The sequence below is a fragment of the Drosophila ananassae genome, chromosome 3L, assembly GCF_017639315.1.
Source record: "Drosophila ananassae strain 14024-0371.13 chromosome 3L, ASM1763931v2, whole genome shotgun sequence".
In the NCBI taxonomy this organism is placed as follows: domain Eukaryota; kingdom Metazoa; phylum Arthropoda; class Insecta; order Diptera; family Drosophilidae; genus Drosophila; species Drosophila ananassae.
In genome coordinates this window covers 16,036,923-16,058,523 of record NC_057929.1, presented here as the reverse complement: position 1 = coordinate 16,058,523, position 21,601 = coordinate 16,036,923, and the positions used below count along the sequence as shown (strand labels likewise).

At 43.2% G+C, this 21,601-nt stretch overlaps 3 protein-coding genes across 3 annotated transcripts; 2 read left to right on the top strand and 1 right to left on the bottom strand.

Annotated features, from left to right (window-relative positions):
* Positions 1-2,137: 2,137 nt before the first annotated feature.
* Positions 2,138-3,607, bottom strand: LOC6496450 (probable isocitrate dehydrogenase [NAD] subunit alpha, mitochondrial). Its single transcript, XM_001960901.4, has one exon. The coding sequence runs from the start codon at positions 3,532-3,534 to the stop codon at positions 2,296-2,298; it is 1,239 nt and encodes a 412-aa protein (XP_001960937.3). The 5' UTR covers positions 3,535-3,607; the 3' UTR covers positions 2,138-2,295.
* A 13,917-nt stretch (positions 3,608-17,524) lies between these two features.
* LOC6494114 (serine/threonine-protein phosphatase Pgam5, mitochondrial) lies at positions 17,525-18,569 on the top strand. Its single transcript, XM_001960900.4, has one exon. It carries the CDS (start codon positions 17,665-17,667, stop codon positions 18,526-18,528), a length of 864 nt encoding a protein of 287 aa, XP_001960936.1. The 5' UTR covers positions 17,525-17,664; the 3' UTR covers positions 18,529-18,569.
* A 1,138-nt stretch (positions 18,570-19,707) lies between these two features.
* LOC6494119 (trypsin-1) lies at positions 19,708-20,874 on the top strand. Its single transcript, XM_001960899.4, has 3 exons — positions 19,708-20,027; positions 20,081-20,357; positions 20,416-20,874. Exons 1-3 carry the CDS (start codon positions 19,762-19,764, stop codon positions 20,797-20,799), a joined length of 927 nt encoding a protein of 308 aa, XP_001960935.1. The 5' UTR covers positions 19,708-19,761; the 3' UTR covers positions 20,800-20,874.
* Positions 20,875-21,601: the final 727 nt, after the last annotated feature.

The following is a 21,601-nucleotide window of genomic DNA, read 5'->3' as shown; positions in this document are numbered from 1 at the left end:
TGCTGCCAGCCATGCATCATCACAGAGCTATTTCAGTTACAGTTTTCTGCAACAACGGTGGCAGGTAAAAATGTTTTATGACTCCAGCTTAAAGCCAAAAACGTGGCTAATTCTCTTCGGTGTCCTTGGTCCTTAGTTAATATTCCCATTGCCATTATTTTCATTTTGATTAATTTATATTTCGGATAGCAGATTTGATAAGTCAATTAAAATTCAAAATCCTTCTTAATAAAGTTCTCAGACATTTCCTTGGCTGGGCTTTACGCCAAAGGCAATTTAAGTTGCCTAAGTGTCTATGAATTATTCATTGCCATTCGTTGTCCTGGGCCACGCGTCGATGATTAAATCAAATCACTTCAACCCGTTGTTGCCAACCAATTGCCACCAACGAACCCACTCACCCACTCAAGGCCACTCTTATCGGGGTCAAAGTGCAAATGATGCCCACGGGCCAAATTATCAAAGAAATTCGACAGCCTGGGCAGTGTCACCGACTCAAAAAGGGGTTAATTGTCTTGCCCCTTCGTCTAATTTACTGAAATTCTGTAAATTCGGTAAATTTCGGTAAAAGTTCAACTTGGGTCGAGAGAAATTTCGATTTTAGCTTCCTATTCGCAGTTCGTTGCGTTGACAGGAAACAAACAAACTTCCATCTGACTGGAGCGAATGTAACAAAAGGTCCGAGAAGGTCAAAGGTTAGACATGCGAAAAACAGAGAAATAAATAAGAACCAAATGAGAACCAACTTATTGTTCGAATCCTGGCCGGCATTCGGTTTTGCAAAATTTAATAATGGGAGTTTTCAGCACAACACCTATGTACCTCCAATATTTGATATTTTTCGCATCGGCCAGAGATATTCTCATTCTGTGGCTTTCTGGTGTTCGGATTTGAATTTCCAATTCTGGTGCATTGGCCATTTGCTTTTAATAAAAATTCATCAAGAGTGAACAGGGGAAAAAATTGGAAAATGGACTGAGGCAACACATCCATAGAAGCATGTGCGTCAAATGTAATAAAAAGAAGCCAACAAAAAAAAAAGGGATGCTAAAGGAATGGCCAGAAACAATGGCAGGCATGCAACCGGAAACGGAAGTCGACGCAGACAAACACCAGATACGAAAGGGCGCCATGGCTAAAGGAGAGAAAATAGAGGATAAGGCAAGGATAAGACAGGGGCCAAAAGGAAATAAGCTGTCCCTTTTCGGTTTCCCAAGATGATTTTTAAATAAGCACAGCCCAACCAAAAACATACCTCTGAACTTTTATGGCATTTCAATTTGGGGAGGAAAACAAAACAAGAACAGGGAGAGCCCTTCGGCCAAGGACTAATAGGCATGGTGCCTTGACAGCAGCACGTCCTGTGGATGTGGAGCGAAACTGGCGAAATGGCAGCTACCATAAACGAAAATGTGTAAAAAGCTTAAGCGGCACTAAAAGATCTTCACCCATTGCATCCACGGTATCCGAGGCACCCAGAGCACCTCCCACCTTGGCATCCGCCAAATAGGTACATAATGGCTGCCTGACACAGTGGGCAGATGTCAACATGTGCTTTTATTATCAGAGCGAATGCACCACCGACCCCTGCTCGTTGTTTTTGCGCCTTTTTCGCTACTTTTGGCCACGTGGCAGGACTCGAAATGCAACTTAATTAAGAGCCGAAAAAGCTCTGGTGGGTACATGGTTGGGGACCGAAAAGAAACTGCATCTGGCATCTGCGGCGGTTAATGCCGGGCGGCCATAAATCTGCCGAAATGCACTGCAAGCACCGGGGTATGGCCCAGAGATATAGGTTTTGGGGACTGCCTCGGTCCAGGCACCAGGCGCCAGAGAGCAGGGAGCAGGAAGCTATATAAATATACGACTGGGAAGCGATAGCCGAGCGAATTGCGACTTTTATGACCACCAGCGTAGCGAGTGAATTAAATGCGAGGTAATTACATATTATAAATGTGTTTAGTTTGGCGATAGTTGTCCACCTTCCCCTCAGACAAAGGCCAGTTATCACAATGTATACGGCAGGGACCATAAAATGGCACTGGGAAAAATAGGTATCGTACTCCAGAAATTTGAGAGACTAATTACGTTATTGCTCAAAAATCAAATTTAAAAATTAAAATCAAAAAGTATCAAATTTGACTGATATTAAGTTTTTAATTGGGGCCCGTCATAGCCTATAAATGTAGATTTGAAGAAGAAATACTATTCCGAAAAGTGGGACATATAATTTAGAGCGAAAAGGTTCCATGGTCTGCCTTGAAAATAGGAATATGGAAACAAATAACTGAGCAGCTAACTCATGCTTGACTTTATTTGATCGCAGACAGCTTGAACAAACTCGGAGCACGAGGCACATCCGCCAAGGTCCTGGGTGCGAATATCGGTATTCGCGTACACTGATCGAACGCCGCACTCCACCAAATCGGCCTTAGTGTCCATCTTGAGATGCCGCAACATAAGGACAGCCGAGAGCAGGGAACCAGTGGGATTCATCAGATTCTTGCCAACCAATTCACAGAAGAGCTTCGTCCGACACTCAAATACATATCCCAGGTCACTGACCGAATAGCCGGGGGTTATGCCAGGAGCACCCATCATAGCACCCGTCATGACTCGCATCACATCGCCGTACATGCTGGACGAGACCACAATATCGTTCTTGCTCGGCGTCATCAGTAGATTGGTGATCACTGTGTCCAAGTAGCGTTCCTCGAAGTGAACCTTGCCCACATGCTTGTTGGCCTCTTCGCGTATAGCATCCAGAAAGTTTCCATCGGTCATCCGCATAATGTTGGCCTTGTGCGCCACCGAGATCTTGGAGCGATTGTTCTTGAGTGCGTAGTTGAAGATGAATTTGGCGATCCTCTGGGCACCGGCTGTTGTACTGACTTTAATTGTTTGCATAACCCCCGGCACCACTAGATGCTCGATGCCAGAGTAATCGCCTTCCATCTGATCCCGAATCATAACGACGTCGAAGCATCCGAAAGGGGTTTTTACGCCCTTCAGACTCGTAACGATCGATACATAAGCGAACTGTTCGAAGGCCTTGCGAAGGTGGCGCTGCCAATTGCGACTCGACACAGGACCTTTGATGCCGACCTTATTGCGTTCCAGTGACTCCAGGATCGTCGGCGGCACATCCTCGTTATCGGGTGACTTGCATTCCTCAAAGATCTCCCATTCGATGGGCGCCTTAGCCGCTTTGAGGACCTGCTGTACAGCGCACATAACTTCGGGTCCAACGCCCTCGCCCATGATCATGGTGACCTTTTTATTTTTGCTCTTTTCCTTTTTCTTGCCATCGCCTTGGCAAAAGCCCTTTGTAGTACCACCGCTCTTGCCCTTGCCACCGTCTTTGCCCTTGCTACTTTCCTTGGCTTTGCCAGAGGCCTTCCCTTTGCCACTGTCCTTGCTTTGGCCACTGTCCTTGCCCTTGGGTGGAGTCTTTCCCTTGTCGGAAAACCATTTCGAAGCGGCCGCTGTCGTCGATCTCAGCTGGACCACTCGAAGCTTCCGCACGATGTTCATTTTAGTAGATTTGGCCCGAAAATTGAGTTGTGACTTGGAATGATTTGTTTGCTTGTTCAAAAAAAAAAGTATATATATAAAGGATGCCTATAATATGTACAACACTTGGCCGCAAATTGATTTGGCAGTCGTTCAATTGCATTTTCATTAATTCAAAGCCTTGGCAGCGGATCCAACTGGGTCACTGGGTGGGGATTGAAGACTTTAATGTCCCACCTGGAAAGGTGAAAAATGGGAGGCCCGTTATGGGCGGTTGTGGGTGGATGAATGACTTCACCCTGCGGCTGTGTAAATGTGACAAATGGCTTGTCAACGGCTCTCGCTCTCTGGACGGGCGTGTCCAGACAACTGCCGGCGACAGACAAATGCCCGCCCCGGGGGTGTGGCAATTATGAAGACTGCGGCTGTGATTTTTCACACAACAGCTCACACTCGCACAGCATTAAAATCGACGACCATTAAGAACAGACCACAGGGAACCGAACCTACCAAACGGCAGGTGCGTTGAAATAAATATTCAGTAATTATTTCGATCCATGATAATTACAATTTAAGAATTATAAATGAGCGGTTTTTTTATCCGCCACGGCTTATCCTGGCTGTCTTGTAATCAGCAAAAACAATGAGGTTTTACGACAATTCGCTTGTCGGCTATTCAATCCGATTTTACGGGGCTCCATCTACCATCTCCATCAGGACACTAAATCCTCGAAGAGAATACGATTTTGCTTTAATGTGCCTCTGTCATTCGGGGCTTTACTATCATATTTTATCGCGTATGGCCTTCTATATTGACAACTTCCTGGCCATAAAAACCAACAAAGTGCACTCCGGGGCCAACAAAGTCGGTGCAATGAATGGCCAAAACTTAGGAAAGTTTGTGTAAACATTTGGCGAAGGCAACGGCAACGGCAAAGGCAAAAGCAAACTGCCAAAAGCACACATAACTACAAGGACACAATGTGTGAACATCGAGCTATTATTAACCTGAGTTCATTGTTCGGCAAATTGAATGTTGAAAATCAGGGCAAAAGGGGACTGGCATTTGTCACTGATCCTGGATGAATTGTAAAGGATATTATTTTATTTGTCTTTCACACATAAGTATCATTGGGTATTGATGCAGGACCAATGTCAGAGCCAATTGGGGTCGAAGTCGGCCAGGTGCATGGGTGAAAGCCAGGCCCAGGGGCTTATCTGAGTGCCTGCACTTAAAAAGCGTTTAAAGATGTTGCCGGTAATACACAAACAACCGCAGCCAAGGGGAAACAATATAAATGCATGGCATGGCTTATTTACAAGTTGTGTGCTCTCAAGTGCATACATAATTCGAGACTGTGTGTGTGCATTTGCGGAAGGACCAAGGACGTTTCGCTGAAAGCTCTGTGACGGGGACCCTGCTGCAAGTGAATTACTTTCGCCCAGCATCTGTGAACTACTCATTGGGACACATCGAGTCACTTGCACATGAAACCCGATCTGCGGCTTACTCATAAAACCCTGTCCCAGAGACAGGCACTGCAGTTGAGCACTCACAGATACTTTCTTTTTTCCTTTGAACGGAAAGAGTGCAGGGCCAAGAATTAAGGTTATTAGGCTACTAAAATGGTGAGTTATGATCCGATGATTTTCATTAGCCAAGGCCTGCCCTCATGAATAATTCATTTCAAGTTTATCATTTCAATGGGCAACATGTTGATTTAAGCCTGACTCGCCTAGAGCCAAAAAAAAAAAAAAAAAAGGAAAAACAGTTCTTGACACCCCAGAGTCCTTGGGACCCCCCGGACAGGAGGATTTGGTTGTTTATGTAGTCAAGGGACGTGCAACCCTTTTGTCAATTGGAGAGTTTCCTTCGAAATTTAAGATGCGAGAGTCAGAAACACACAGACGTAGACCAAGTCCGAGAAAAAATGGTGAAACGAAATGGAGAAAAATACTGTTGCATATTTGATTGTCTCGTTCAATATTTACATATTCTCGGACTCGTCAGCTTCGCCTTGCCTCTTTGCTTCACCTTCTGTCGGGCTACGTTTCGTTTGGCTTTGGGGCAATGGGGCCCATCCTTGGATATCCTGCGGCGTCATGGACGAGTTATCGACTTTGTCGACCCCTGAAGATGCGTTGCCGTGGCCACAACGGTGAAGACCGTAGATCTAGGGCCATCCGGCTGAAATCAGAATTTGCATTTCTATTGTTGGCCCTTTGCATTCAATGGGAGATGCGGTTATTCTCTTTCGCTTCTGTGTTTTTGCAGCGTGTGAACCCCAGCACTTGTTTGTTCTTCGGCAAGGGAAGTCTAACAAAAAAAAACCGAGTCCTGTCACGCACCTGATACCAAAGGATCATTGGTTTGATGGCCATAGCCGGGCTTTGGCCTCACAAGTTTCGATTATTTATTGCTGGCAAAAGGATAATCAAAACGGCAAAAGAGTTTTTTCCAGCGTGAGAGCTCTGAAATAATAATTGGGACTGAATACAGAATGTGTTTTTGCAGCTATTTGTTGGTGGCAGTTTTCCAGCATTAATTGCAACCTATTTATTTGCAGAGAAATCGCCAAATGAAAATAAATCAAAAGCTTCGTTTTTGTTGCATCGCTTTAAAGGCCATCCAGTTTAATTGAGAGAACAAAGGTAAATTTCTAATATAAATTGAACTTTCTCGAGAGTACACTTGACTGCGGCAAACGCTTAGTGATTAATTAGGGGCTTAATTGTGAATTGTGTCCGGGCTGGAAAATCAATTAAAGGGCGATTAAAAATATTCATCCCCAGCCTCGATTGCGGCCAGCCACATCATTTACATGCCAATATTGAGTCACTTTGTGGCTGCCCACAGCCATTCCATTCCACCGAGATGCATTTGCTAAATCCGAAAACGGAAATTCTCGCAGGACTTTCGGTCAGTTTACCTACTGTTTCAATTAAACAAACATTTTTAATCAAGCCGAGAATTTGTCACACAGCCTGGCAAATATTTGTGAGTGCCAGTAGACTGATTAGCTTGCTCATCGCCCGAATAAACAACAAATAAATAAAATGTAAACAAGCAAACACAGATACATGACAGTTATTAAGTTTAGAGTTTAGTAGTTGTCCAAATAATTTGCATCTACCTGTCAGGCATATACATTTGAATTTGATTCCTTTGTCCCGGAGTCCGAGCTCTGCAGTGATGGCAATTAAAATGCAGAAAAAGTGCAGTCTCCTCTAGGACTACACGGAATACACAATAATACTTTGACATTCCACTCACAATATTGAGAATATTTCTGCACGCGGTTTGTTTATGTGTCTGTCGAAGCGTAAAAAGTCGCACAATGCGACAGTTAAATATTGTGGAATATACATATATTTTTTATGATCCTTGAGGGATGGGGGAGCAGTGCTGATGGACCACCAGGAGAAATGGATACACGTTTCTCGTCCTGGCTGCAATAACTGGGAAACAAAAAGTTAATTAAGTTCTTAAAGGACCGTTCTTCACTTTTTGTCTCCACGTCCCTTCTGTGTGTGCTTTGCATATCTCAGCGAAAACGGTGACAGAACCGTGGCACAAATACGTGAAAAAGGACCAGGTCCAGGACGGCGCGAATGGAGGAGGTGCTGGAGTGTGCTGGAGGTGCAGCAGCAGTGGCAGCAGCAGCAGCAGCTCACATAAATTGATTCCATACAAAATGGTATAATTCATTCTCGTTTCGTTTGCACCTCGATACCCAGCTACCCGGTTACCCGGTCATGGCTATCCGGCTGCATTGTCCGCCGGAGAACACTCCGGTTTCGTGGGCTGGTGGCGCTTAACCCTCCGGATTACCATCGCATCCGCACTCGGTGAACAATAAAATAAATCATGCATCCCACCAGGGCCAAAAGTGTCCGAGCAGGTCATCTTTATTTTCGAGAATTTTTTGGAAAGCCGTTTAAACCTAAAATACTGGCCATTGCTTTGGTTATTTCTGTTGACAACCAAGAGGATTTTTGTTTTCAAAACAAAAACCAAAACATTTCAATTGGCTGTCGTAAAAAATCCATTTCAACTACAGTTTAAATTTTAGATATTCATTTTACCCATTTTGACACATTTTGCCTTTTTCAGGCGTTGAAAAGTGGTCCTCCGGACTGGCTAATTAGTTTACAAACCATTAACACCACACGGGGATGTATGGCCAAAAGCTCTCCCGGCCAACAGCTGCAGGCTAACTTAAAATGGCACTCACGTAAGGAGTTGACACCGCGACTTCGAGCCAACTCAGCGGAGACTTGGGGCCAAGTCAATTTATGGTGCAAAGGATGTGCAAAAAATGAAAGCGACAATGGCAGTTTGAGAGACCCTTGAAGGGCTGACAGGTGAGCAGAGCTCCTGGCCATCTCAAAACTCTGGTGGAGAGTGGTGGCAGTGGAGGCAGCTACCAAATTTAATTACAGCTACATATTAGTTGGTAGTTGCATAAACAAGAAATAAGGGCGTGGTCCTGGTGGGTGGCTTGGCGGAGTGTTTTCCAATTTCTGCAGGCAGCCAAATTGTAGTCCTGTCACTCCAGAACCAGGCCCAGCCCCGCTCCTGGAACTGGCCTGCACAAACTTGAGCCAATTTCATATTGCAACCCACAAGAAAAAAGGGTAGAAATGAGTCTAGACTATATATACCTCTTAAATTTTATGATTTACCTTTAAAGGTTACTTTAAAAATAATTAGGTATATATAACTTATCCGCCACATGTATTTAAGTAACATTTATAACTTGCTAAAAAAAGTAATATTCTTGACCTCTTTAAATACCCTTTACAAAAAAATAAGGAAATCTTAGAGTTGGGGTTGCAAACTGACGTCTATTACTTGCTTTCTCAGCTCTTCGAGCCATGTATTTGGCCAGGGCTACTCACTGTCTGGGCCAGGGCCATAAATTATTAAATTTTAACAAGTTTTTATGCAACGGCAACATCCTGTCTTCCTGTCTGTCGGCCACCAGACCGCTTCTCTTTGTCCATCCCACTCCTCTCTCCTCTTCTATTTTGGCCAAATCGAGAAACTTGGTTTACTTTGTCAGGGACCCGAACGTGACTGAGAACAGGGTGGCGAACCCTCTGATGCTGCAGCGCCCCCAATAGCATGGCATGCGGCTACTTTGATTGCAATAATGATATTATTAATTGTAACAAGTTTCCCTCCCTGAACTAAGCTTCAAACTCGACTTTAGATTGGACGCTTGTAGGAGGAAATTATTTCACTAAAGTTTCCAAGAATTAACATTAGCAAACATTCGCTTTAAGCTTAATGGCTGTAAAATTCTTTGACTGAGAAATTCAAAAAATTTAAGTAATTGTGGAAGGAGTTTGCGAGTAATCGCAGGAAGATAAGCCACATTATAAGCGGGCGAAACTAGATTAAATTGAATATAACTAGCGACGGTAATAAAGAGATGGCGAAAAACAGGTAAGAGCGGGTCTTATTTAACACTAGCAACAAAACCAAGGAACAGAAAACAAATTAATTATTATAATTACAAAAGAGTGTGGCGGGGAGGATGGGCAAGGAGTGGTTGAAGGAGGAGCAGTTTCTCTCACATCGCATTGTTGCATTGTAAAATGAACTCGAGCTTTAATTACAGGCCATAGCCGGCTCTTTTACAGCTAACCGAACGGAACGAAAGCAACACGTGACTCTTGCGACCGCAGGACCCAGGACTCACAGCGCAGGACGTAGAACGCAAAACTCAGAAGGCAGGACACAGGAGGAGGCAGGTCACAGAACAACAATACCAACAACAAAGCAAAGAACAGTGGCAGCAGCAGGCCGAAATGGTTGCCATAATTACAGAATATTATGCTGCTTAACGAGTGTCTTCTGGCTGTGTCGGGTTGAGTAATACATTATTTATGCCATTATGTGTGAGGGGCAGGAGCAGCAGTAGAAGCAACCTGAACAGGGTCGAAATCTGGGCGCAAATTTATTCAAAAGTGCCGCCAAACGTGACCGACATGCGAAACCACTAGACCATGTCCAAATATTCACAAAATGGCAACGAAAACTGATTCGGAATGTCACCATTCGATGACAATGGCCTTTCTGAATGTGAAAGGATTTCATAGCATACTTTTTGGGTCACGCATCTGTTTACTTAACAGGTAATGTAATATTAATATAAAAGGCTACAAATAAAATAAATATTGTATAATTTATTTAACTATAAAATCTTTAAAACTATCCGGAATTATCTCAAATAATTATTAACCACATTAACGGGCTGTCGACTTTCGTTAACTTGGCTAACCAAATACTTGTCCCGAGTACTTATTATTTATGAAAATTGTTCCGCCTGCCAGTTGCAAACTTTCTTCTCCTTGGAGAAACTAAACAAAAAAAAAAATGATACAAATGAACGCCGAAAAGGAACAGAGGAAAAATTTAAATAAAAATGGAATTTTCTTTAGTTTTTTGCTATGCAAATTGCTAATTGCACTCATCAACGGTGTTGCCCCCGAAGCCGCCCACTCGCCACTCGCGGGTGGCCTCTTCGCCGATTCTTCTAATGAGAAATGCAAAATAGTCTCTATTTATAAAAGGTTCAATGGCAAAACTGGAAAAAGAAGAGTACTATACATAATAAAAATGGAAGATAGATAGACGAAAAGCTAAAAAAGATGGCGATGGCGACGGCGAGTTCGTTAAGGCAAAAATTAAGCAGGTTGAAAAAGTTGGCGGGGGACTGGCTATAGCTATTATATAGAAACTTAAGTGCCCAGAAATGCGCACGCACTGAGGCGTACAAATTGTTAGGGGACCTGTACGAACGGCGAAGCTAGCCGAGTGCTTTCCTCCTTCCTGGCAGGTTTAAACAAAAGTTCCCCAGCGCCATTTCTTTCACGATTCTCGGACTTTTTTTTTTGCCTGTCTTGTATTGTACCCTGCTCCTCCCATGCCACTCTCGCATTATGCACAGAGGACGAAAAAAGCAAGGGATTGGGCGGATGGGGGCGGCGAGTGTCACGGATGCCACAGCCAAGGCGCAATAAGTGTGAAGTATTTGCATGAGAATAAACAGCAAAGTGAGCTGCCTCGGAAGTGGAAAAGAAAACAGCGGCAGCCAAATGCCAAGGACAATAGGGGGGAGTGCAACAACTTTGGTGCAACCATTTCAACTTGTTAATTGAAAAATTGAATATTAAAAGCCTTTAATTTCTTGTTTTTGAGTAAGCAAGCCGGTGTTACATTGCTGTCAGATTTACTTTTAAACTTGCATTTAAGTTTCGTTCCATTGCCGACTGTTTCGCCGGGCATGTCCTTCGAGTATAACAGTTTTTGGGACAAAGGCTGGCTGCCGAAACGGCAGCTGGCTCTTAAGGGAAGTAACTTTACATAAATTTACAGAATTCGAGACCGGATTCATTTGCATATTTTATACATCTTGATGAAGGCTGAACGGGCATGTAGAAGTGGCATAATTGGGGCTATCAACTGCTGCTGCATACGTTGCGAATGCAAATGAAACACAGATGAAGGCGGCGTCAAAAGAGGCTTACGTACGCAAGTAGATTTACATCGAATTACAAGGCCGGCTGAAGTCTACATATTTAGCTAAATGGCTTACTAAAGTCCTATTTAGAGCCCGAATGCGAGAAAAACATTTTTCAAAGAATTGAAGTAAGCCTCCAGGAAAAGTAGAAAAAGGAGAAAGGGAAATTGAACATCCGCCGTGGAAAGCAGCGAAAACGGGAGAAAAAAAACGAAAGCCGCTGCGGACGGAAGCCATCAGAAAAAACCTTGCATGTTCCACAACGACTAACTCAACTTAACTCAACTGAACTGAACCAAATTCAGATGCACTAGGATTCTTGTACAGCTTGCATCAGGGTGGTCTTGAAAAAGTAATTATTGTCTAATAATAAAATAGTTATTTAATTTACTTATTCGCCCAGTGGGACATATGAAACTGATTCAAAATCCATTGTAATCTGTCTCCATATTTCATATCTTATCCCTTACCACAGGTCGTGTACGTAATAAAAATTTCTTCCATAAAAATATTACTCATACGACATGTTGTACTAAGAAATAGTCACAAATTCTAGTCTGTTGTAAAATCCTAAAATCTTTACGGTTATGTTTTAAAAAATTTAGAAAGAAGCACCCTAGTGTCATCACTTATGCGAAAACATACATATATTGTAGTTTACTAGCTGATAATGCTGATGACTCCTAAGCGGACACAGTTTTGGGCCGCCACTGTTGATGACACTGCAGGCGGTGGAAAGCGTGGGAAATTGTGATTCCAAGGCAAATGCAGAATCCTGAAGGGAAATGGATAACCATGAATGAATGAAAAGCGGATGCTAGGCACCAAGCCGCCGTCAGCAGAGCAGCGATTACACCAACAATTAGGGTCCAAAATGGAGCAAAAACCCGAATCAGATGAAGTAGAAGTTGAATCCGCAGCAGGAGCAGGGCCACGACCAGAACCCGCACCAGAAGCAAAGGCAGTTGAATCCGAATCACAGAAGCCAGGAGTCGTGCAAGAGTTTAGAGCAGTGGGGATAAGCAAAATAATGTGACAAGGCTAAATGGCGTAGCTGACATTGCACAACTCCGGCTGGCTCGGTGGCATGGCCGAAAGCCAACAAACACTCGGCGAAAAGATGGCCAAGAGGGGATAACGAGACTGGGCGGAGCAGCTGAATGACCTGGAAGTCGTCGTCATGGCGACACGGGCTAGAGTTCTATATTTTAAAACTGACTAAGCCAAACTTTTGTGAGTTTTAATTGCTGCAAACTGTAATTAGCCAGGTCCATGCTACATATTCGCTTTCATTGGCTCATAAAACGAAATTTAAACCCGCAGATTGCAATGATTTTTAGTGGCAGAAATCTAAATATATTAGTTGCTGAGTGAGCTTGTTTTCTTTTCGTAACAGTATTTATTAAAATTTTTGATAGGCATAAATCAAAAATTGAATTAAATGATATTTAAAATACCATTGAATTGCCATGTTACCGAACGAAACATTAAAATCGATGGAAATGCAGTCATGCATAAGACCTACAATCGACATGTTTCAATCGAGAATAAAATCCTCGAAAACACTCACACAGACACACACTCAAACCGGCAAGCGTACAATGCACGAGTCCTGGTTACAAGGATTACATTGCTTAACTGTCCGTACTTCTGAACTTACTCGAACTCGAACACTTATTCAAATGCATTGCAACTTTGCACTATGTGTGGCCATGGACCATGTTACTCTTGCACATCGCACTTGCACTTTAAGCTTAAAAAGTTGCTTCGACTTTTAGGACGCTATCATTTAGGATACTAATATAAAAGTTGAAAAAAGTCGTATAGAATATTTTCTTACAGCATTATTTTAGGCTTATTTTGCACAATATTCTTTTATTGAAAGTTCATCTGTTTATTTAAAATTTTATTAAACAAACAAGATGGAAAAGCAATTTTTCAGTGAAAAATACCAAATACAGATTCACCCGAATATGCACTTTATTCGCATTCAACCGTGAATCCCCAGTCGATTGCATTGTTCTTTATATAGAGTATATGTTATACCACATATATATATATATATGTAGAGTATATCTATGGGAGTATTCCGTATCCATATGCAGAACTCGCCCCCCAAAGAATTGTTCAATTGCCAGAACATAAACGTGTGCGTGTATTTTTTGCGGGCATGCCCTTTTGTTAGTTTGATTTAGGCGGCAGTATATATGAATTATTATTGTTAAATATGGATATTTATTGCGTTTTGTGGGACGTTACTGCAGCTGAGGCAGAAAGCTTTTGATCTGCCGGACAATTGGGTGTGTGTGTTCGTGTATTTAAATTTTATGGCCCTGCTATAGTTGCCACCATAATGGGCTGACTTTGGTTCCATTTAGAAGTTTCAGATCTATTTTTGTAGCATTTTAGCAAAAAGGCAGACCAGAGAGAGCAGGCCACAAATTTAATTGCAACAAAGTTTTGTCGGAAAACCAGAAATGATGAAATGAGTAAGTTTTCTTCGTTATGGCTTTCTGGCTAATCAAAATGTGGCCGGGGATGCATTTTAATTGCAACTCTTTTTTAATAAAAGTTAAAAAATCAAAGGCTCCAGCTTAAGTGCAATAAGCGCAAATGCAATAAGATTTTCATTTAAGACTCTAGAGTCCAGTTGCTAAGCAAAACAATCAAATTAAATATGAACAATGAGAAGGATTCGAGCTGGAGTCCTGCTGCAAGTGCACAAAATTCAAGTGCAAAGACAAATACAAATATAAAATTTATGGGTAGCACATCGAAAATAAGTAAATGGAGTGTTTGTGTTTGGGTTCTGGCCATGGATTTAAGTCGCAGCCAGGACGTAGCCCTTGGCTTGAGCCATAAATTGTAACGGCTTTTGGTTCTACCTTATGCAGATTTGTTTAACTTCAAAAGAAACAACAAATTGCCCGACCATTGGCTGTCTGCTCCTTCCATTTCAGTTTCTGTTTCTGTTATTGTTCAGTCCCCCATAGTTTAGCTGACTGTTTCTTTTATTTTTATTTGCATACCCTATACAGTGAGTACTATAGTTTGGCCTTAAAAAGCTAAAGAAGCTGGGTAGAAGCAGGCATCTGCGTTCTCTTTACTCTTGTTAATAGATAAATCAAAGATACACTTTAATTTTTCATAATGGTTTTTTATTATGGATTACATATTATTTGAGTATTTATTTATAACATTTTTTAATATTTTACAATATTTGCTTGCTTTTTTCCCGTCTGGATCATCCTGACATCATCCTGGATGTCACCTGGTCTAGTTGGCAACCCCATGACTTCATCTTCGTTAATGAGGCGTTTTTCCTCTAATTTCTGGGAGGTCCAATAGACGAATGAAAGGGGTAACATCATGATATACATAGATTTAAAGGTATTAAATATCTGCTTCAAGCAACAATAGAATTCGACATTTAAAGGAAAGGGTATATAAGCTTCAACTCCGACTAAAGCAAACTTTTCGTCCGTTTATTTTTTATTTTTTTTTCTCTCCAACATTAATCCACTAAACCGTAAACAAACGAAGGCAGTCAACAAAGAGCCAACATGGCATATGAGCTATTAAGTGTAACATGTGTGCGTGGAGTCTAGCCATATTTTAAGCTCGCCTCCATTTCCGCATTTCTTTTTTAAAATCCTTTGCAAGGAGTTTTCATTGCGAATTTCATATCCTTTGAAATATGCGCCTAGGCGATTTATAGCACTGCAACTAGAATTAAAGACACTTTTTGTGTAAGCACTTTTGAAATATTACTCGAAGTATTATCACATCAACACATATTTCTCTTAATCACATTTCATATTATTTCATGGCATTACATTTAATTTAATCTTTTCATGACATTTTATTTGTGAAATGATTATATTTGCTTTGTGCCTGGTAGCTGGGAAGCTTGAAAATTGTAAAATTAAATATTTATTCCCTTGCTGAAAAGTTTTAGAGGCCGAAAGGGCTTATCCTTTCAGCAGAGACCCAAGGTCGTCGAACAGCAGTTGAGAACTTGCCTTTCATTGGCAATTTTGTATTTGTTTGGCTGCCGTTTGTTTTGTTGCTGTTTGGTAGTGCTTTATAAGTATTTTATTTGAGCACCAACATAAAATCCAAGCACAAGCACAGAAACAAAACCAAACAGGCAGCAATGAAAGTTAAACAATGTTTGCGGCTTTGCTATCCGTTTCCGCAATAATTTCTCAAATCCTCCTGCGAGCGTTTTATGCCCTTGACACAATTTCCACAGCCGGAGCGCCCAGCACCCAGAGCGGAAAACTTTTGATTTTGCCACAAGATAATTTGCTAGCTGGAGGCTAAAGAGGCTGGCTGTAGGCGTGGCGCACTGGGTCGCGGCCACTTAAAGTAATGCAGCACAGAAAAAAAAACAAGATACGAAAGAAGGCAACTCGGCAATCCAAATAAGGAAATCAAAATGGCAAAGCAACATAAAAGGCAAGCGAAAATTGAACATCCTGCAGCAGGATGCGTTGCGCCAGAACGGTCGGTGGTTGGCGGTTGCTGGTTTGCTGGTTGGTTCAAGGAGTTCCCGGCCAAGACGAACGCCATAATTATGGGTGACCGCGATAAGGAGCAGAGAATGTAAGGGAATTGAGGGAGTCCACTCCACGTTGCATGGAACAATTGAGCCTCCCAAGGACTCTAAGGCCAACCGAGGACTCAAGGCAACCAGAAAGTGGGTGGCATTTTTCTGTATAGAGTATATGGACTAGAGGACCCCTTGGATGGGCCAGGGACAAATGGTACTGGTGACTGGTATCCTACTTTGTGCAATGAGAAATTTCCGCTTGCTCGCTCCTTTTGCTTGAAAGATGACATTTTTGCAAATTGCCATCATAATAATAATCAAATTCGTGTAAATTTGTTTGCAAATTCAAGAAGGAAATGGTGTCAGCTGGCCCAATTCTTCGGTCTCCCCCTTATCCTGTCGCCCGAAAGCAGTCCGAGCAGAAGATGGGCTGGTTGGGCTGGCTGGGCTGGGATTATCAAGTTAATAGCTTTTCTCGTTTCAGTTTAATGTTGATGAAATTGAAAACATAAACTACAGCCCAGTAGTTAGGTGCTTGGGCCAGACTTTTGAGTGATTACAGGCATGGCATTTGCAAACCGGATGTAGTTTAATTATATCTATTAATTGAAATGAAAAAAAAATAGGAAAACCTGTGCGAAATAGCCATTTTCTATAAAAAAAATTGTAATTTACTTCATATAAAAAATAGTTGACAAATAAAACGAACTGAAATTAAATTTCCACCGACAGCACAAAGTCTTTCCAACTTTAAATTGACTTGGGTGGCATTGAATCAGTCGTTCATTCATTCATTCATTCATTCACTCTCCCATTGCAACGCCTTGTAAAAGTAATCCCCACAATGTGAGATCTGTTTAATGGTTACTTCGAGCGGCTTATTCCGAGGACCTCTTAGAAAGTAGCTGCTGAATGTGTGTATGAGTTTCAAGGCTGTTCTAAGTTCTCAGGTGAAAGCCAGGCTGTGAACGTGTGTGCGTGTGGCAGGTGACAGAAGGATATTTCTTGGAAAAGCCACAAAGAGCCCCTAGTATTTTCTATGGAGATAAACTGGAATTACCCTGATCCCGGCTCACTTTTAATCTGTTCAGGAAACTCGCTTGATTTCAATTCCATGCGGTCGCCAATCGATGAGGCTTTTCAGTCTGCCCCCAACTTTGGCCGACAGACTCTGGTGGTACGTCAAAAGTTTCCGTCAACTTCATTAGGCTAAATCTGACGGCCAACAGACTGAGCCCCATAAATGCCCGTCATGGTCAGCCACTTGTGGATATCCGGAGCATTCCACACGGCCCTGATGATGAAGTCCTTCGTCTCAGAATTTTTGCCCAAAGCGTCGAAATTAAATGAAGCACAAACTCGGACAAAAGTTATTTAGCCAAGTGATAGCATGGATGGGTAATGGGTTGCTAGTTGCCCTTTTCAGGCTGACTGGCAGAAATTAAAGGCCTTACTGACTCGTGATTTGGCTAAAACTTGGAGCATTCATTTGCAAGAGCCTCTCAGCATTCGAATATTTTCACAGTTCGTTTTCCACAGCGTCACCTTGGCTAACTTATTCGGCTTTTGGCCGGCTGATTGTCGAGGGCGTAAAGTTTGCCGCTCAAAAGTTGCTCTCGAGTATCCTGCCGAGGGTAAAATAACTTTGACACAAAAGTTGGCCAACCAAAACCTTTCCAGAGTCCACTTCTCCGGCTCTTTTTCCTTTGTCTTGAATGCTAATCAAGAATGGGAACTTGAGACGACGGCCTGGACAAATCTGAATAAACTTTTAAAAGTGCGGCAATGCCACCTCCGAGGAGCCAAAGTTGATTGCCATTCCATTGGAGCTTAGATGGGTAATTGCTTTAACCCTTTTTGTCGCTAATAATACCAGAAATATAAGCTACAAAGTAGGCTTTTCAGTTACTTGTTGCATCGTTTTTTAATCTCATTTTTAATAGCCTTGAACTTTCGGCAAATTCACAAAAACTCAGTAGACTGTTTGAAAATGAAATTAAATATTAAATCAAATTGTTGCAATTGAGCTTCGTAATTGAATTTTATCTAATTTGTGGAAGAATCATGAGACTGAACACGATTTGGAGTTCGATGGGCGCCATGAGCTGCGGTTCCCTGATCACCTACTTAACGCTCCGGCATTTTGATGGCCAGCCGTCGTCCGCTTTCTCATCTGGAGGCGCTGGCGGGGATTCCATACATGAGGTGGGATCCAAGGACTTTGGCGCCTGGCTTCATGAATGGGATCAGCCCAAGCCTGCGCCTCAAAATGTGGCACAACGCGATGAGACCTCTGCCCTGCGGCATATTATCCTGGTGCGGCATGGCGAGTACACGAAGTCCTCCAACGGCAGTCACCTCACGGACTTGGGTCGCCTCCAGGCGGAACGGACGGGTCGTCGGCTGCGGGAAATGGACGTGGCCTGGGACCATGTAGTGGCCTCCACCATGCCGCGTGCCCAGGAGACGGCTATGATAATCCTCAAGGAGCTCAACTTCGATCCGCTGAAGATGAAGCGCTGCACCCTACTGCCCGAAGGAACGCCATATCCAGGTGATCCTCCACAAAAGCGCAGTGTGCGGAGCATTGAGATGTCCTACCAGCGAGATGGCCCCCGCATCGAAGCCGCCTTTCGGCGGTATTTCTTTCGGGCCACACCTGAGCAGGACCACGACTCGCATTTGCTGATCGTGGGCCATGCCAATGTCATTCGGTACCTAATCCTGCGGGCCCTGCAACTGCCGCCGGCTGCCTGGACCCGGCTTAACCTGAATCACGGCTCAATTACTTGGCTGACAGTGTGGCCCAACGGCTATGTGACCCTCCGCTGCCTGGGCGACTCCGGTTTTATGCCCGTGTCCGAACTGACCAATCGAAGACCCACACCCGCACCCGCACTAGCGGAAGTAAATTCAAAAAGAAAATAGCTCATAATTAAAGCCGTTTCACTGCCTCTGGGCCACTTTTTTTGGCATAGATTTAGATTTGGTGGAATGCGTCATTTGGCTGGAAGTGGAAACGTGACATCCGGCACATTTTGTCGCAACTGCAACTGCAACTGGCGCAGCAACTGAGGGGGGCTTTGGGACCACTTTAACTTTGGCCAAAATCACTTGGCCAACATACTCGGCCAGATGCATTTGTATCTGCATATATGCACGTTAGGGTGGACATTTTAAAGATTTAATAAAATCTATTGTTGTTCTGCCCTTCTAGGATGCAAAAATATTACATTTCATTTAAATCCTTTTTGTTGCTTTTATTTTTATAAGTTCTCTACTAATTAGTGGTCCACCCCGATGCACATGCACATCCTGCGGCCACATTGCCAGCGGGTGGACGCCACTCATTTTGGTCCACCCCACTCGTTGGCACATTTGCGCCACTCTTTCGGGTTTGTCTCTGCTCATTAGTGCGGCTTTAATTTTGGTTATTGTGCCTGTCCCATGTTGTTCGGTTTTGGTTTCTGGTTTCGGTTTCGGCTTGGTTTTTGGCTCTGGCTTTGGCTCTAGGCTTGGGTTTGGGTTTGAGTCTGGGCTCCAGTTTTGGATTTTGTAGTCCCTGACTTTGGAAGACTGGGCAGGGGTTTCTGGTTTTGGTTTTGGCGTTGACGTTGCGTTGGCTTGGTCGCCGTTGCTACTGGCGTTTCATTAAATTTGCATCCGTCCACAATTTGAATTTAATTTGTTGGGGCTGAAAATTGCATTATTTCCATCCACCCGAAGCGTCAGCTTCAGAATTTGCTCCATTCCAGCAGCCCTCACACTCCCGGGCACCCTCTACTGCCACTCACAACGAGTGTCAGCTGCTAAATATTTGCCTCGCCGCATAAATTCTGGAGCACATAAAAAGAAAATGTTTACTTTATGGTCCCTATTATTGCCATGGCGGTTGACTGCCTCACAATGGCCCTTGACGTTGCCTGTGCACACATATATATGTTAGATATCCTGTGATAGTCATAATATATGCAGCTGAAATGCACTCAAGTCACCTTTGAAAGATCGTTGAAGAACTCACTGATTTATGGACATCGCCTTGGGAAATGTACATTCATTTTAAGGAATAAATAGTTACTTAGTAGAAGGTTAAAGATGGCATAGTATACATTTATTTCAATTTCAAATAGTCAATTTCAAATTCAACAAACTGGAAATAAAATGCAGGCTGATAACTTCTTGTTAAGTATATTATTATTTTTATATACTGTTGCCAAGGCTGATCGCGGTACTGTCAGTGACCTGAGCGACGACACCTTTGAGCTTTTGATCTCCGGAGGACATAAGCCGGATAGTAATAGATACTCCCGGCACGTGGTCTCCATTAGGACCCTCAATTATGTCGAGGTCCGGGGAGACAATCACTTTTGCAGTGGAACTCTGATCAGCAGTCGGACCGTTCTGACTGCAGCCCATTGTTTGACGGAGTAAGATTCTGAAAACCATTACCACTTATAGCTGGACTAATGTAAATCCATAGCCGTTACAAGGCCTCCATGAATCCGCGAGGCCTGCGGGTTATTTTCGGACACATCGACCGCTTGGCGGCCCACTATGATGGGAACAGCCGTCGCGTGGATCAGATTATGGTGCATCCGAGATATGAGCGATACAAAACCCATGATGTGGCTATACTCCGGTTAACGGAAAGGATTCCCAGTAACAACCATGACGTGGCGCCAATCATATTGCGCAAGGAAGCGAATCTTACCGAATCTATCCAATGTATCACCATGGGCTGGGGTCAAATTTATCAGGTTAGAGATCTTCATTGCATTCCTAAGAGCAATTTATAGATATTTAATGTCTTTTTAGCACGGCCCGTATTCGGATGAACTGATCTACATGGATGTGGAAATTAGTAACCCTTCCCGGTGCGTCGAACATATTCCAGACTTCGATGAGAATGAGAGTGTGTGCGTGAAGCCGAGTAGCGAGGGCGAGTACTGTGCCGGCGATATGGGCGGGCCACTGATTTGCCGGGGTGCTCTGGCAGGAATCATCGGTGGAAGCCTCGGCTGTGCCGGCGGGCAGGCCATAAAGTTTGTCAGCTTTCTAAAATATAGAAAATGGATAGAGGATAATGTGCGTGCAATGACCGGCTCTAAAAGATCTGTTTTTGTGTATATCCCAGCTTACTATTGGATATTATCAAGTATTCTGCATTGGCTTTGGAAAAATCTGTGGCTTGAGCTTTGAATTATTCTTCTTTTCTAGTCGTTATGGTAATATCCATGATTTAAAAATAAATATTCGAGTTCATAGCTACTTTGAAATCGACTTTTTTCTCCAAACTGCAAAGTCCTTTTGTACGAAATGAGCCCCGGGCTGTTGCACTGCTGTGTTTTGAATTTTTTTTTGCAGGACGACATGACATTGATGCGTTGCCCCACAAAGGAAGACAAATACACACAAAGAACTCAAACGTCGGAAACTCAGACCACCTTGGCGGACATTCGGGGTGAAATAATACCAGAAGCTTAGTCGGATTCGGGGAAGAAGTGATTTTGCATTTGATAATGTTCGAGACTTAAAGTTTGGAAAGTCCCTTCAGGCAGGCGTGTAAATCTGACGTAAAATGCATAAATCAAAGGCAAATTGAATTTTAGCCATGAAAGGCACTTCTGCCACGGAGGCAGTGCATATACTCCTTGAATATATAGAATGAACGCAAGCCAAAGCCCAGAGTTCCGACGTGGTCGTCGTCGACGTTGTCGTTGTCGTCGTTGTCATTGGCATCGCCCGCTGTGAGCTCCGGCAATATGTTGAAGAAAATACCAACCCACTCGGCCCCTCTAGACCTCTCCATAGTCGAAGCTTAACTTTAGCTGCAGCGCCGGGGCGAAAACTTTGTCTGGCTGGCGTTGATGCAACTTTAAAATAAAGTCTACTTAATGCAAAGCTCAAGGCGCCTCCTGCCAACACAAACAAAAACTGCGAAATTGGTCGTTAGTACTTATGAGATATATTTGGCACTTTCGCGAAAACTAAAGGCACTTTA

What these genes read in the sequence shown, in the direction of transcription:
- LOC6494119 (XM_001960899.4), top strand. Translation starts at nt 19,762, where the DNA reads ATGCAGGCTGATAACTTCTTGTTAAGTATATTATTATTTTTATATACT. An exon ending in GCAGCCCATTGTTTGACGGA is followed by an intron (nt 20,028 to 20,080) that starts GTAAGATTCTGA and finishes GTAAATCCATAG; the next exon opens with CCGTTACAAGGCCTCCATGA. An exon ending in GCTGGGGTCAAATTTATCAG is followed by an intron (nt 20,358 to 20,415) that starts GTTAGAGATCTT and finishes ATGTCTTTTTAG; the next exon opens with CACGGCCCGTATTCGGATGA.
- LOC6494114 (XM_001960900.4), top strand. Translation starts at nt 17,665, where the DNA reads ATGAGACTGAACACGATTTGGAGTTCGATGGGCGCCATGAGCTGCGGT.
- LOC6496450 (XM_001960901.4), bottom strand. Translation starts at nt 3,534, where the DNA reads ATGAACATCGTGCGGAAGCTTCGAGTGGTCCAGCTGAGATCGACGACA.